Consider the following 15,914-nt stretch of genomic DNA (forward strand, 5'->3'; position numbering starts at 1 on the left):
ATGGTGGTATAATAGTAGCAGCTTAACAATGATTAATATCGTCTTACACTCTCAGAACATCCCATGAACTCGTCATCGCGCATCATCGCAAAAACGACATGCATACAGCACCCCCACCGCCTTCCCACCTCCCACATGCCATCGCTCCCGCGATCCCGACCGACCATCTGCGCGCAAAAGTACCGAAAACACTTACTACCACATGCAGCATCACGCCTATAAATTCCCGCCTCGCTACCCACGAATTACACGTGGCAGACCCACGCTTCAATCAAGTCAGCGTCCCGCATCCCGGGGAAGCGGGCGGGCTGCGCGACTTTATCGAGGGTGTGCGGGCTTTTCATTGTCTTACAACGATGCTTGGCGCGCATACAAGCGGTGTGATTATGCATGTATGCGGGCAGCTCCATTTTGCCATGTACACCGACGTATTGCGAAAATTGAGATGCGGATCCGATGTGAGAAATTCGTTCGGAAAGGGTTGTGGTTGGACGTGTGGTGATGTCAGGATCGGACTCGAAGGGTTGCCGTGCCTGGTATTAAGTGCATGGGTCTGCAAAGTGAGTGATTCGTTTCGGGCCGAATTGCTGTGGTCGAGACTTGCGACGGCCCGGGAAGTATCGATGCGCGTATTGCTTGATATTGATTGCTCCGGAAGTAGCCTTTGTTTCATCTACGAGTCGGTGTTGTGGTGCCAGAATTTGGTTGTGATTGTTGATCTGGTATCGTGTCGAGGGCAGCATTCCGGACTGCCGACACCGCGCGGCTTTCCTTTACCTTCCAATCATCGCCTTTTCGTACGACCTTCGATCGGTCCTTCTCTGCTTTCTTGAGGAGCATCTCTTCGATCTTTGTGTCGCGGCGTTTGCCTTGGACACAGTCGCAGAGACAGCCTTCGGTCGGACATGCGCCGTCTGATAGTGTCGGATCGGCAAACCAGGTCGACAGACAGTTTGAATGTCCTCCATGACCACACAATGGACACCATGTCCAGAGCGTGGCTGCAGGTGACGACCATTTGGCTGGAACAGTCGGTGATGGACCGTCTGCGACTTGATCGCCGGCATGGTCTGGATTGGACGTGAGAGACGATCGCTGCCTTCTGTGTCCTCTATCCTTGAATGATGGCCGCGACTTCGCTTTCGATTTCTTCTTCGCGGTGATCGATTCGAAAGCCGGGTATTTGCCCCAGCAAATCGGACAGGGTGCCTGCGTTCGCTTGCAGGACTCGCATTGCATCTTATCTCTAGGGTTGTTGATTGGTGACTTGCAGCTTAGGCACAAAAGCCCAACCTGCGTTTCTTTCAGCGCTTGCTCGTAGACAGCAGGATATGTCGGGTACGCTAGGCGGCGGAGCGAGGCCGCGGAGTTAAACAATGACAAGGAATGTAGCCGGAAATGATAGGCGGAAAGAATAGACTCCGCTTGGTAGGGATTGATACCGGTAGCTATCAGCTGGCTTAGCTGTGTCGATAGTATTGCTTTTGCTTGCGCTTGAGTCAGTCCTAGTGCTACAAACGTGTCGCTGAAGACGTTCAATACATCGCCTATGTGCACATCTGGAGTATCAGAAGGGCCATGAGTCCGTGGCAACAGCGGGGCTAAAAGCAGAATGAGGACTGAGGCAAACTGTGCATCCGACGCTTCGGTGTGGTACTCTAGGAGATGATTCAGCAGCCCAATGACGGAGTAGGGACAGCCGGCCTCGGCGTCGATATGCACAGCTTCAAAGTCTGACAGCAACAATCCTTCTTCTACTGTTGGATCAAGTACAGGAGGCGCACTTCCGGAGGCATGTGGAAGGGACGCTGGTGGCTTGAGAACATGAGGCGACCTCACATCCTCAAACACGTCGGGTACAATAGTTCCACTGGCTTCCATCTCAGTGCTGAATTCGTAGGATGACGACGAGATGCTTGTGAGCGCTTCAGAATCAGAGCTATCATGACGGAGTAATTGGTTGTTCCGCCGTAAATGTTCCATATCCCGAACAGCTTTCTCTCCACTGCCAAATTCATCCGCATTGTTCGAAGCACTGCGGGCCACTTCCTGTGTGTACCCTTGGTCTGCACGAGGAAAGCTCTTGCCGACGGGCATGGTCGTTGGAGATATCGAGATGCTTTTGCTCAGCTCTTGATCTCCAGCGTTTCTCGGTTTCCCAAAGCTAGATTGTTCCTGGACAGACTGCCAATCTTCCGATAGAGAATGCCCAGGGCCTAGTTGTGAGTTGGTACTCGCGAACGAGCTCGGCACAGAATTACCCTTTTGAGAGTCCGATGACGCAGAGAACATTGTAAAGCTTTCACCAGAGTCGTGTCGCTCCAGTGGATGAGGCTCGATGGTGCGTCCGGCTTGTGTGCCGCTCGGTGCGAGGCTCAGTGGGATCCGTGGGGATGCACGATAGCTGCCGACCAAGGCACGTCGTTCATCGATGTCGTCTCCCGAGTGATACCATTGTGGTCCACTGAACGTCCTTGGCGGCGCGAGCGTCCTACTTGCATCGACAGGCGGTCCAGTAACAGCGGGTGGAAGCTGATCAATGTCCGCCTGATCAATATCGAGCAGGCCTGGCCTTTCAGCATTATCGACGGTTTGGGTGATGACTGGACGAGCAAGAGGGGTCGCAATATTAGAAGTGCTCTCTCGCACGCTGGGCGATCGGGATGGTGATGTTGGCTTCTCTAGCGTGCTCAAAATGGCACGCACTGCAGGATTTGGAGGGATCGCCATGCGCTTGTCATGTGCCTCCATGTGCGCGGATGTTGCTTGGTGTGTCTGTCCGGACGATAGCGCGGTGTTCTGCGGTCGCAACCTTCTTTGTTGTCTGTGTAACTCTGCTCGGCGTCGTGTCGCCATGGTAATGGACGCACCAACGACCCTCCATGTTTGCGCAAGCCTATAGAAGGCTGCGCGCTGCGCGTATTCGGCGTTTTGCTCAAACGCCCTCTCTAGTCGAAGAAAAGAGTCCAAGTCGGGTGGGTCCGAAAGAGGTATGGTCTTGTATTTCTGTGCAAGATACTCGAAGATCTGAGGATTGGCCGCACCTGGCAGTATGCCTCGTATGGCGACCTGGTTCGGCCTGAATGACTCGCTATGTGCGACCATGGAGTCACTGAGGAACATGACTTTGGGGGCAATGTCAGATGGCGGGGTACTGCTAAACGATTTGGTGGACCTGTTGCTAGCAGTGCGACCATGATGTCGCTTCATTGACGATGTTAGAAAACTATCATCTAGACTGTCATCTGCTGAACTTCTGAGACTGCCCTTCTCGGGGCTATGTCGTCTGGCACGCGGGTCACCAAGGTACGTATCGTCAGTATAAGCTAGGCCTGTTGAAGATGGCTGCCGGGGTCTTTTTTGGGCAACAGCAGCAACCTCTCCACTTGGCGATACCCCGAAAGCCTGCAGATTGCGTCGATCCACGGTTTTGGGAGCATGATGGACATCGTTCTGCTGGAAAACGCCTTCTCTACCCACAGTCCACAACGTGTCACGCGAGTGCCAGAGCATGTCGGAAGGTGCGCTGGGAAACTTGTTGATCTCCCGAAATGGCAGGAACGGACGACGGAAATCCCATACATGGATGACAGAGTGTTCTTTGTCGTAAGACGTGGCCAGCTGTGTGCATTGGTAGGCACCCTTTTCGTGGTACTCGTCAGACCAGTATGGCGGCCTCCATCGAGCTTGGTATACCGGAAACGGTGTGTGTAAGACGTACGCAGCTTTCTGGCGGCGTCCAGTGACGGAGAAGTCCCAGACCTTGACGGTTCGATCCACGCCAGCACTGAGCAGGTGCTTACCGTCTGGGTGCCAGTCGATGGAGGTGCAGATGCGCTGGTCGTGAGCTGTAATCTTCTGCTTGGGCCCCTTGTTATGGCGGAAATCCCATCGCTGTATGGTTCCGTTGTCCGTGCCGAAAGCGAACTCTACGGCATCGGTAGGCGACCACTGGACGTCACGGATACCGCCATTCATGCCAGCGTAATGATCTCGACTGCGGCAGACAGTAACATCCCTACGCATGTCGCGCAAGTCCCACAGACGGACCGTGTTGTCATGGCTAGCAGACAGCAGCAGATGGCCCTGGTGGGGGTTGAAGGCCAGTTTGTGTACCTGACGCGTATGCTCGTGCAGCCTGGTGAGCTCGACGCTTGCGCGGTTCAGGTCGTACAGTATGACTTTGCCATTTGCAGCGGCAGTGGCGATGTGGGAGCTGAACTGGCCATGGGACCACTTTACGTCGTGTATGCCCAAGCCCTCGCGCTGTCGGGCATGAGAATCGGCATAATTAAGGACTGCAGCCCGCAGGTTGGTCTCGTCGACGATCTTGGCATCCTGGACGCGGACAGTTTTCAGGATCTCCTTGCCAGCGAGGACGGCATGGGTGCGTTCACGGTTGATGTCGAGGGCAGAGATGTCGAGGCCTGTCTTATGGCTTGCATCTTGGGAGTAGCCCGTGCGGATGCTGACGGATGTGAGTGCGTGCAGTGGTTGAGAGTGAGTGCAGGTGCAGGTGCAGGAGGGTCAGAGTGGTTGAAAGTGAGTGCAGAGACGGGGAAGGCACGTTGGAGGTATGTCAAGATACATGGCAGGAGGTGAGTGGCGGAAGTGAGTGACGGATGTGAGTGACGGATGTGAGTGACAGGGAAGGAGCGAGGCAGGGTAAGACAGGTGAGTGGCAGGGAAGGAGGGAGACAGGTGAGTGAGGCAGCAGGGAAGGAGCGCGGCATCAGGGAAAGAGCCACGCAAACGTCAACAACAGATGCAGAGGGAAGTGTGGAGGAAATGTGGGAGTGTGGATGAGAATGGTGGAAGACGCAGCCAATAGGAGAAGCAGTAAGAGAAGCAGCAGTCGGTTGCCGCATACGGCGACGGAGTATCGAGCATGTACGAAAGAAACGTACCCGGCAAGTTTCGGCACTAGAGGGTTCGGAGGACCGCCCTCGTAGCCATGTTGATGCACGCTGGGTGGGCGGGATCCATAGGCCGTGGTCAAGGGCTGCGCAACAAAACGCTCAAAGTAGGAGCGTGACTTTTGCTTGGGCAGTGGCAATGGCGGCGCCGGGGGGATCTTGGGCGACGAGACGGCTGACGTGCGACGGTTTTCAGTCATCTGAGCGTCAAGTTCGCCTCATGCCAGAGACGGGGGCGATGGACAATACTCGTTACGGTGCTGGCAGTACTGGATACTGGAACGAAGTGCAGTAATCGCAGGCCAGTACAATGTAGTTCCGGTCGACTCTGGTGTGACGAGCTGCAGGCGGCTGCAGGACACGACTCGCCCCGTGTGCCTGGGAGCTGTACCGTGCTGGGAGCTGCTGCAGGCCGGGGTCACAGCGAGGTCTGGATGAAATCCATCATCGGCGCGCACGGACAGGGCTAATGCCTGCTGCATGTGCGCCACAAGTCTACTCGTGCTAGCTAGCTCTCGCCCATGGCACCGTCTCAGTGTGCCCAGGTGCAACATGTCACCGCGTTTCTCTTCCACCACCGACACTCCCTCCTTCCCTTTCCTATCTCCTCCCCGCCCGTCTCTGCCACCCGTGAGTCTCGCTGCCGGGCCTCACAGATCCGTGGAGAGAGAGCAACAGCATGGCTGGGCCGCACCACATGGACGACCACGACCGCGAGCGATGGGCCTACGCCGGCCCTGTGCGCACCACCATCGCCGTGCTGCAATATGCCTACCCCATCGTTATGCTCGTCTTCTTTCTCGCTGCCTTCACCGTCCGCAGCATTGCCGCCTCTAAATCTAATACTAATATCGCCAAACCTACCACAACCGGCCCTGGAGGAAAGCCGCTGCCGGCCACCGATCCCACCCGCAACTTCGTCAAGAAGCTCGTCCACGATGATGTCACCCAGACCCAGAAGCGCGTCTTCGAATGGGTGTCGCTCGCAACGGCATTCACCTTTGTCGGCAATTCCGTCGTCGTCGTTGCGCATGCCCTGGCCGAGGCGGAGCAGCACTGGTGGGTTGGCAAAGCCGCAGTGGTATGTAACAGCAACAAACTTCAGATTCCATCCACGGCTAACTTTCTCAGATCTACCTCGTTGGTGCCTTCTTCGTCTACTGTCTCTTCGTCATCTCCCTCCTCGACTCGAAGCCGTCTCCGACTGAGGCGCATCTGGCAACATGGAGTCTGGCAACCGTGCTAGAAATAGCACTGGTAGCCCTTTCCTTCTCCATCTACACGCATCCGCACAAGGAGCCCACCGTAGGCACTCCCGCCAAGCGATTGCGATTTGGGATGACCGAGTGGGAAGCCGCAGAGGTGGCCATGGACCTCCTACGCATCGTGCTGCTCCTCGCACTCATCGCCTTCTACGTACTATTCGTCATAGTCCCACAGCGCAGGTCTCGCCAAGAATCGGGCAGTCCATCCGAAAATACCTCTCTGCTCGGTAGCGCCGAACAAAACGGTCATGCGGAAAATGGTCACGCGAACGGCTCATATGGCTCAGTACACCCGACCGGTGGCAAACACCAGCACACCGAAGGTGCACCGCCCGCCTGGAGCAGGCCCACTGGCGCACCCGCGCGCAGCTGGTGGGAATACATCAAAGGCTACCACGTCTTCTTCCCCTACCTCTGGCCTTCGAAAGATCGCAAGCTGCAGCTGGTCGTCATCGCATGTTTCATGCTTGTCCTAGGCCAGCGCGTCGTCAACGTCTTGGTCCCGGATCTCACGGGTGAAATCGTGAAGCGCCTCAACGACCGCGAGCGCGGCAATCCGTGGACCGCTATTATGTTGTACATTGGCTTCCGTTTTCTGCAGGGTAGCAACGGATTGCTGGGTGCAGCGCGATCTGCACTGTGGATCCCCGTTTCCCAATACTCGTATCGCGAGCTGTCCGTTGCGGCATTTGAGCACGTGCACAGCCTTAGTCTCGACTTCCACCTCGGCAAGAAGACGGGAGAGGTCCTGTCCGCTCTAGGAAAGGGCAGCTCCATCAACACGTTCCTCGAGCAGGTGACCTTTTCGGTTGTTCCCATGCTCATCGATCTAGGCGTAGCCATCGCCTATTTCCTCATCAGGTTCGATGCTTACTACGCGCTCGTCATCGCCATCGTTACATTTTGGTACATCTATCTGACTATTCGTATGGCGCAGTGGCGCGCTGAGATTCGCCGCGAAATGGTCAACGCCGACAGAGAAGAAGATGCAGTCAAGAACGACTCCATGGTGTCATACGAGACGGTCAAGTATTTCAACGCCGAAGCGTACGAGTTCAACCGCTACCGTGAAGCTGTTAAGAAGTATCAGAACGCTGAGTACAAGGTCATGATATCGCTGAACATCATGAACATCACACAGAACATGGTCTTTATGATTGGACTCCTCGTCACATGCTTCATCGCGGCATACCAGATCGCAGTTGGAGTCCTCGACGTCGGCAAATTTGTGACACTTCTCACGTATATGAGCCAACTGCAAAGTCCTCTCAACTTCTTCGGCACCTTTTACAGGATGATTCAGTCTGCCATGATCAACTCGGAGCGAATGCTTGAGCTGTTCAAGGAGCAACCCACCGTAGTCGACAAGGAGGATGCCAAACCTCTTGCTTCTTGTGAGGGTAATCTTCGCTTCCAGGATGTACACTTTGCCTATGATCAGCGCAAGCCAGCGCTGACCGGTCTCGACTTTTACTGCGAGCCAGGCACGACCACCGCGTTTGTTGGTGAATCCGGCGGAGGTAAATCGACCGTCTTCCGTCTGCTTTATCGCTTCTACAACACCATGTCTGGTAGCATCCAGGTCGATGGTCACGATGTGGAAGATCTCACCATCGACTCGGTGCGCAGCCACATTGGTGTCGTACCCCAAGACACTGTGCTCTTCAATGAGACACTCATGTACAATCTCAAGTATGCAAACCCAGAGGCAACCGACGAACAGGTACACGAGGCATGCAGAGCTGCCAGTATCCATGACAAGATCATGACATTCCCGGACAAGTATGAGACCAAGGTTGGTGACCGCGGCCTGCGACTTTCTGGAGGTGAGAAGCAGCGCGTGGCCATCGCCCGCACGATTCTGAAGAATCCGCGTATCATCATGCTTGACGAAGCCACTGCCGCTCTTGACACCGAGACAGAGCAGCACATCCAGGAGGCGTTTACGACATTGGCCAAGGGCCGCACTATGCTCATCATCGCTCATCGTCTTAGTACCATCACCCACGCTGACCAGATCCTCGTCTTGCACAAGGGCAAGGTTCAGGAACGAGGCACCCACGAGGAGCTGCTCGACCGCAACGGCCACTACGCCGCCATGTGGAAGAAGCAGATCCGGGCCCAGAGGGCCGCCGAACAGGCCGCCTACCTCAAGGACAAGGCTGATAGGCTACGCCGCGAATCCAAGGATGGAACCATTGGCTTCGAAGACGGAAGCAGCAGCCACTCAAGTTCAGACGACGAGAACGCAAAGAAGATCCGCTCTACTACTGGCCAGAATGGGTCGAATACAGAAGACACGTCAGGGAAACCGCATGGCCATCCTTAGTCTGGCAGGTCATCGTACTTCTGAGTGGAGCTCGCTGGATAGACAGCAAGCTTCAAAATTACCATGATAGGAACAGGACAGGAATAAAGGAAACCACCCGGATGCACACTTATATGGCTGGAAGACGGTCATTAGAAACGCACTCTTTCAGGAGTGCAGATGTTGTGCTATTACCCCCCTGGGATCTGGACTAGCCACCTTACCTTACCTCCTCTCAAGACTTTCAAAGTAATGGACCCGAACTTCTTGCAACCCCCAAACCCATTTCGCTGTGTTATTCCATGGAACCAATCCACCCTTCACCTTTCCTTACCGGAGTTGCTTGAAACAAACAAAATGTAATACTGGGATCGACACTACCATTTCTCACAAAATACGTGTTACGGGCGACGAAACCTAGGGCTGATGGGGTGGCAGGCTGAGTGGGCGGCAAATTTTGTTGTTTTATATACCAAAGATCGCTACGGTGGATGGATTGATGAGCAGAAAGACGAAAGTAACCCCCAAGGGTTTTTGTTGCGACGAATACCGACGCAATTTGTCGTGTCGCGGATCTTCGAAGAAGGGGCGTACGAGAAATGAATTTTACGGGTTAATGGGATATGGGATCAGCGTGGGCTGGTGTTCTGCTTTTGCTTTTTGGCTACGAAAAAAAAATATAGAGGTATCAAAATGACATACGTTTGAATTCAAAGAGTGCTAGACTAGGTGTTGTGATGGATGGTGGACAAAGGTCTGAAATCTACATCTCGACCCTGCGAATGTAAGGACACGGCAATCTGTCTAACATCAGAACTCTTCCCCTCATTCGCGCTACTCGCCTCACCCACACACATACACAAACACAAGGGTCTTTCAAATCTTGCGGATCTCTCTTCGATTTGTCAACGATGGAAACCAACACCAGCACTTCTAGTCCGCGGCTTTCCATCGTGACCGAAAGCTGAAATCATACATGAACGACATCTGACGCACAAGAAAACTCCGCTTGCTTTCGCTTCCGCGAGAAACATGACGTACAACTTGTGTATTTAGACGATTCGGGAGAAAAACGTCAAGCATGATCTCTGTCCAAGTGTATATGATGTAACTTGAGCGTAGATGTTTTGTATGCCACTGCGAACCTCATGACGAGTTCTACGTCTCAGTGCTGTGTCGGAGGACTGATGTCCTGAACTACCCGCAATGCAGGAGTGAGCGACTGCTTCGCCTCTGTTGTTCTCTAAGATTACTAACCTCAGGCCTAGAAGAGGTATACCCATTCGTGTAGCTGATCTCAGATCGGCAAAGTAACGGTCATGATGAGTGGAGTCATGTTTGTGTAATGTCGTTGTTCTCATACATAGTCTATGCATTACTGTATCGTATATGCCTCTTTTGAGTGCGATATTCTGCAGCTCATGCCAGTGTACATGCTTCCTCCAAGCCAGCCTACGGGTATGCGATCCTACTCCTCCATTTCCATGTCGTCGCCGCCGCTTGACTGGCCGTTTTGCCGCGAGTTCGACTTTGGTACCGAGGCTTCCTTGTCGATCATCTGCCGTGAGACGGAGACGATGTTGTCTTCGATGAGCTGCTGGCCGACGTCTGAGATGTCTGTGATATTCTGTTAGTAAAGCTATCAAGCAAAACGTGGATTTCAACGTACGCTTCTTGGGGTCAACCTTTCCGACGTATCGCGTCTTTAGTTGGTCCTTGGTCAACTCTGTCTCCTCCTTCACTCGCTTCTCGTAGCCGTCTGCCAGTGTAACGAGCTTCTGCAGCCTGTCGGTATTCCGCTCGCCCTCGCCCTTGAAGTCGTCCATGAGCAGCGCCTCTGTCCATACATGCTTGTGCAGGTTCATCAGCATGTTCTCCTCCAGCGCAGTCTTGCGGTAGTTGATGCCGATGGAGTAGTAGTGGCGGTTGAGGCCGTGGATAAGGGCTTGGATTGATGGCTTGTTGAGGTGGCCGACGTTCGAGGTTGTCTGGCGGGGCTCGTGGCCCATCATGAGGGCTTGCGGGTTGATGAGGCGGAAGGCATCGATGACGACTTTGCCCTTGACAGACTGGATGGGGTCGACGACGACGGCGACGGCGCGGGGTGTGAGCTGCTCGAACGACTGCTGTGTGTTGATATCGACTGAGGACAGCCAGCAGCCGAAACCAGGATGTGAGTGGTACCAGCCGACGACGGTCTCTTGCCTGTGTTTGTCAGCGACTGATGGGTGGCTTGGGAGCGGTGGCGGCTTCGAGCGCCCAGGCAGCGACTGCGTACCTTCCTGTTTGCCTCAACATGTCCATCATCTTGGTTTGGAAGACGGGGTCTACGGCCTCGACGGACACTCCCGTTCCTGACTGCGGCATGGCAAAGACATCCACCACTCGTACTGTGTAGTCATCCACAAACTCGCCCAGCATCAGGCCCATGACTTCCATGGGTACACCTGCGCGACCGTGCCGCAGCATCTTGAGGAGCGCCAGGGAGGAGATGTAGACGGTTTCGGAGTTATCGATCAGGTTGGTGTCGCCCTGGGGCCCTCCCATACCGCCCATGCCACCTTGGGCGGCGGCGAGCATCCTAGTTAACCGGTCCATGGTGGAGTACTGGCGATGGTTCTTGTATTACTGCAGGCGGGGTATCTGGCGACGAGGTGAGGGTACTCGGGTGTGGACGAAGTGTTGCTGGGTAAGGCGGCGGCGATGATGAAGCTGTTGATGCTCGGAGCTCTCTCACGTAACTGCGCGACTGCATGCGGCGATTCGGTTATTCCGGAACCGGCACTAGACAGGGGGGCCCTGTCGCAGCTCTCATGGTAATGGCGCGCGAGGGTCTTTGTTCAAGCTCCCGCCATCTCTCTGCCACGCCCCTCCACCCTTCCTTGATTGCTGATACTCGAACACCCTGCATGCTGTAGTCGCCGTCGCCCGCAACATCCAGTCCAACTTTATCACATTTATCACGATAATATCATCACACATCCTCCCAGTCGCATAGCTGTGCGCAGCCACCAAAGATATGACCACCGCTATGGAACCCACGACGGGCTCCTCGTCTTTGAGCAATGGCGTCGCCTCGCAGCCAAAGAAGGTCGCGTACTTCTACGACTCCGACGTCGGCAACTACGCCTACGTAGCCGGACATCCCATGAAGCCCCACCGCATACGCATGGCGCACAGCTTGATCATGAACTACGGACTGTACACCAAAATGGAGATTTACGTAGGTGGATCCAACGTCAATTCTCCAGGAGTTTGTGCTAACTCGCCGGCAGCGCGCTAAGCCCGCGTCCAAATACGAGATGACGCAGTTCCACACCGACGAATACATCGAGTTCCTCCACAAAGTAACGCCCGATAACATGGAGAGCTTTACACGTGAGCAAAGCAAATACAACGTCGGAGACGATTGTCCAGTCTTTGACGGTCTGTTTGAGTTCTGTGGCATCAGCGCTGGCGGCACCATGGAGGGCGCTGCGCGCTTGAACCGAGGAAAATGCGATGTCGCAGTAAACTGGGCGGGAGGATTGCATCACGCGAAGAAGAGCGAAGCCAGTGGTTTCTGTTACGTCAACGACATTGTCTTGGGAATCATCGAGCTACTCCGATACAAGCAGCGCGTGCTGTACATCGACATCGACGTCCACCACGGAGATGGTGTCGAGGAAGCCTTTTACACGACCGATCGCGTCATGACCGTCTCATTCCACAAGTACGGCGAGTACTTCCCCGGTACCGGTGAACTGCGCGACATCGGTGTCGGCAGCGGCAAGAACTACTCGGTCAACTTTCCTCTTCGCGACGGCATCACCGACGAGACCTATCGCAACATTTTCGAGCCTGTCATCGAGGCGGTCATGACATACTACGGCCCAGAGGCTATTGTTCTACAATGCGGTGGTGACAGTCTTTCCGGGGACAGGCTTGGTTGCTTCAACCTGAGCATGGACGGCCACGCCAATTGTGTCAAGTACGTCAAGAGCTTCGGCGTGCCAGTCATCGTACTGGGAGGAGGTGGTTACACTATGAGAAACGTAGCGCGAACTTGGGCCTACGAAACAGGAGAGCTCGTCTCAACCAAGATGTCCAAGCAGCTGCCTTTCAACGACTACTACGAATACTTCGCTCCCGACTACGAACTGGACGTCCGTCCTTCTAACATGGAGAACGCCAACTCTCACGACTACCTGCACAAGATCAAATCCGCCGTCATCGACAATATCCGGAGAACCGGAAAGCCATCAGTTGAAGCCTTCACCAATATTCCGGATGTGCCTGCGGGTCTAACTCGCGCTACGGACTCAGACGCTGAAGATGAAGACGATGATCTCGATGCCGACGAGAATAAGGATGTGCGCATGACACAGCGTCAGCGCGACCAGCAAATAGAGCACGATGGCGAGCTCTACGACGCGAGCGATGATGAGGATTACAAAAACAGCCTCGGAGTGCGCGAGCAGCCCGGCACCAAGAAGAGGCGACATATCACCGACTTCCCAAACCCCAACGCTGCTCCGGAGGATGACTTGGACCGCATGGAGACCAATGGTGAAAGCGCCGTATCCACACGACAAGCATCTGCAGTCGCCAAGTCGCGCACGACAACTCCCGCCGCTGGCGAGCAAGAAGCTGACGAAGATGGCGACATCGACATGGACGCGGCGCCTGCTGCGACTGCACCTGCCGCTGGCTCAACGCGATCACAATCGCCCGCTGGTGTCGTAACCCCACCCGAATCCCCACCAGCCGCGGCAGCAACAACAACCATGGCACCTACTTCAGCCCCCACAGCAGACGTCGAAATGGAGGAGAACGACAACAAAGAAGAGGTCGCCGCAGCCAAAGAAGAGGGCGACGCAGAACGCGATTCTGAAAACGTCAAGGGCGAGGTCCGCACAGAGGTCGCTAAGGACTAAGCACCCAAACGGCGGTTCTTTGCTGCATTTGCGAGGCGTTTGTACTTTCATCGCACTATTTTCTGGGTCACTTCTTGACGACGGGTAGCGGGGTCGGTGTTTTGGTGTGATGGGAAATAGCTTGCGTGAGTTAGCTCAAGCTAGGGGATACCTTTTTGGATTTTACGAAAGTATGTTATTCTGATGCAATGGGTTTGTTGTCTCTCTATCATTGTATGTCTTACGTGCTAGAATGAAATATGAATACCAAGGCAACGATCGATTTTCACGTCCTGGGCTTCTTGTCGTAATATCTTGGACAGCCTAACACCACTCCCCACATGCCTCAACATCCCACACCGGTCTCTTCCCCACATCCGCACCCGCCTTCTTGCCTTTATTTCTCTTGACCTCTTCGCACGCACGCACCATGTCCTCATCACCGTCCAACAGTCCGGCTACGACACGCTCGGCCATACCACAGAGCTTAGCAACCAAGCACTTGTAATGTCCCAGCGTACCAGTCGTCTCGATAAGTACACGCATCCTTGGCTTCGCAGCCGTAGACAAAACAGAAGTACCAGTACCAGACGCCGACACAGGAGGACAATATCGAGATCCGACGATCTTACTAACGGGGTCACCAGTCTCAATACCATTCTTCGTCTTCACCGTTGGTGTCAAGTCGTCTTCTGTCTCTTCCTCCCCCAACACCTTACCCACACCATACAATCTCTCCATCTTCAGTTTTCTCAGTCCTTCCATCCTTGTCTGTACGGAGCTTTTCCTTCTTTTTTCCTCAAAAACTACTAATGCGATTTTCAGGCCTATCTCTATCTCTAGGTCCTCCTCGTCCTCGTCCTCGTCCTCTTCATCCTCCTCATCTTCCTCTTCATCCTCTCCCATACCCATACGAGGTACGACTACAGGCACCTCAACAATCGGCACACTAACCCTCAACGGATTACAGTCAGGGTCGTTGGCGTAGTACCGCACGAGGAAAGCGAGGTGTTTTGAGCATTCGTTCAGGAGGGGTTTGGGGATCGAGGGGTGCGTTAGTTGGAGGTTTAGTTCGGAGAAGATGCGTGCGCGGAGGGGGTCGATTGGTGGTGTCATTTTTCGCGTGTGGTAGGGGTAATGTTGGATTGTATGTACGAAGGATGATTGTTTGTAGTAGTGGTGGCGGCAAGGGGGAGGGTGGGTTGAGGCGGTGTTTATAGCGATGACGAGCATGGAAAGGGATGATAGTTTGCTGTCTTGAGACATTCGTTGCTGCTGTAGTTGAAGAGGTTAGACAAACCGAGTTCTGTTGTGAGAGACGGGTCGGTGCGGGCATGTTTCAAGCTGCGTCGATTGCCAAGTTTGACATCCAGGTCAGACAAATTCACGATGCCATTCTAGAGCAAATGAGTCGAAAGCTGTGTGTCTAGGTTCTAGGAATTTCCTCTATACATGTCTTTCGAGTTACACAAAAGCTTTGAGAACGACTTCCTGTGCTCAGAGTACCAGATGCATATCATCCAGATCAATATCCAATCCTGAACTCAGCTGTGGGATCTGTTTGTAGTTACTCTCGTCCAGGGTCTTCCGGATGAACTTGAGTGTCTGTCTCCCGGTCAGTACAACAACGCTCAAGTCCGCCAAACATCTGTCAAGCACTCACCTCAGCATAAGTCGGAGTCTGATCCTGCTTCATCATCTCCAAGAACGCCCACGTCATAGCTCCCGTCGCCTCCCCCTCAATCCGCGCATCCGCACTCGTCTGATCATCCCTACACCCACTAAACATCGTCACCATCTTCTGCTCACTCCCATACTGTCCCGCAAACTCTCCACTTTCCAACCCCTCCTCCTCCTGTTCTTCCCCAAAATGCTTCAGTCCCTTGAAGAACGTACTCGCGCCCGCAAGCAACTCCCTCGCCTCCCCAACTTTGCTATACGAGAAACCACCAGAGATGATATCGCGCGCCTCATTAGCAAGCGTAAGCCCAGCTTTCAAGTTATCCATCAAACTGATCTGACCATCGCTATCAGAGCGGTAAACGAACGGTAGTTCAAGCGCACTACCAGAGTGGCAACAGTCCATTATGACAAACAGCGTGCAATCCCGCGCCATATACGTAACGAGATGTTCATGTAAAATGGTACTGGAAATCTGGCCGCGCTGTTCGAAATCCACAGGCACGATCGATGCATCCATTCCCGTCGTCCTGTTGCCGTCTACATCTGCAATCTGGCCGCCATGGCCCGAGTAGTGCAGGAACAAGGTGCAACCGGGTTCTGAGACGAGCCAGTCCATGGCTGCGAGGAGGTTGTGGCCGGTGGGGTAGTAGGGTGAGTCGTAGGGTACTTCTGGTCGGTCGGTGAGGATGACTCGGTCTTTGTGTGAGTTGGTATAGCCGCGGTAGGAGAGGAATTCGGCCATGTTGTCTACGTCTGAGTGGCAGCCCTTGAGTTCGTGGCTGCTGCCGACATAGTTGATGCCGATGAGGAGGGACTTCTTGCGGCGGAAGGACATGTTGAGGTTGGA

The 15,914-nt window shown here is 54.3% G+C and overlaps 5 protein-coding genes across 5 annotated transcripts; 1 reads left to right on the forward strand and 4 right to left on the reverse strand.

The window, feature by feature from the left end:
• Positions 1-669: 669 nt before the first annotated feature.
• J4E83_006919 (uncharacterized protein) lies at positions 670-5,116 on the reverse strand (the record flags this gene model as incomplete). The annotated part of the gene is made up of 2 exons (XM_049333827.1): positions 670-4,468; positions 4,908-5,116. 2 exons carry the CDS (start codon positions 5,114-5,116, stop codon positions 670-672), a joined length of 4,008 nt encoding a protein of 1,335 aa, XP_049187083.1.
• A 4,841-nt stretch (positions 5,117-9,957) lies between these two features.
• On the reverse strand, positions 9,958-11,087 carry RPN11 (multicatalytic endopeptidase; the record flags this gene model as incomplete). Its single annotated transcript, XM_049333828.1, has 3 exons — positions 9,958-10,106; positions 10,159-10,694; positions 10,768-11,087. 3 exons carry the CDS (start codon positions 11,085-11,087, stop codon positions 9,958-9,960), a joined length of 1,005 nt encoding a protein of 334 aa, XP_049187084.1.
• Positions 11,088-11,508: 421 nt separating this feature from the next.
• On the forward strand, positions 11,509-13,405 carry RPD3 (histone deacetylase; the record flags this gene model as incomplete). The annotated part of the gene is made up of 2 exons (XM_049333829.1): positions 11,509-11,712; positions 11,765-13,405. The coding sequence occupies 2 exons, from the start codon at positions 11,509-11,511 to the stop codon at positions 13,403-13,405; spliced, it is 1,845 nt and encodes a 614-aa protein (XP_049187085.1).
• Positions 13,406-13,708: 303 nt separating this feature from the next.
• Positions 13,709-14,500, reverse strand: J4E83_006922 (uncharacterized protein; the record flags this gene model as incomplete). The annotated part of the gene is made up of 1 exon (XM_049333830.1): positions 13,709-14,500. One exon carries the CDS (start codon positions 14,498-14,500, stop codon positions 13,709-13,711), a length of 792 nt encoding a protein of 263 aa, XP_049187086.1.
• Positions 14,501-14,881: 381 nt separating this feature from the next.
• On the reverse strand, positions 14,882-15,902 carry J4E83_006923 (uncharacterized protein; the record flags this gene model as incomplete). The annotated part of the gene is made up of 2 exons (XM_049333831.1): positions 14,882-14,989; positions 15,048-15,902. The coding sequence occupies 2 exons, from the start codon at positions 15,900-15,902 to the stop codon at positions 14,882-14,884; spliced, it is 963 nt and encodes a 320-aa protein (XP_049187087.1).
• Between the last annotated feature and the right edge of the window lie 12 nt (positions 15,903-15,914).

This window comes from Alternaria metachromatica (genome assembly GCF_023757995.1).
Source record: "Alternaria metachromatica strain BMP 0045 chromosome Unknown scaffold_16, whole genome shotgun sequence".
Classification (NCBI taxonomy): Eukaryota; Fungi; Ascomycota; class Dothideomycetes; order Pleosporales; family Pleosporaceae; genus Alternaria; species Alternaria metachromatica.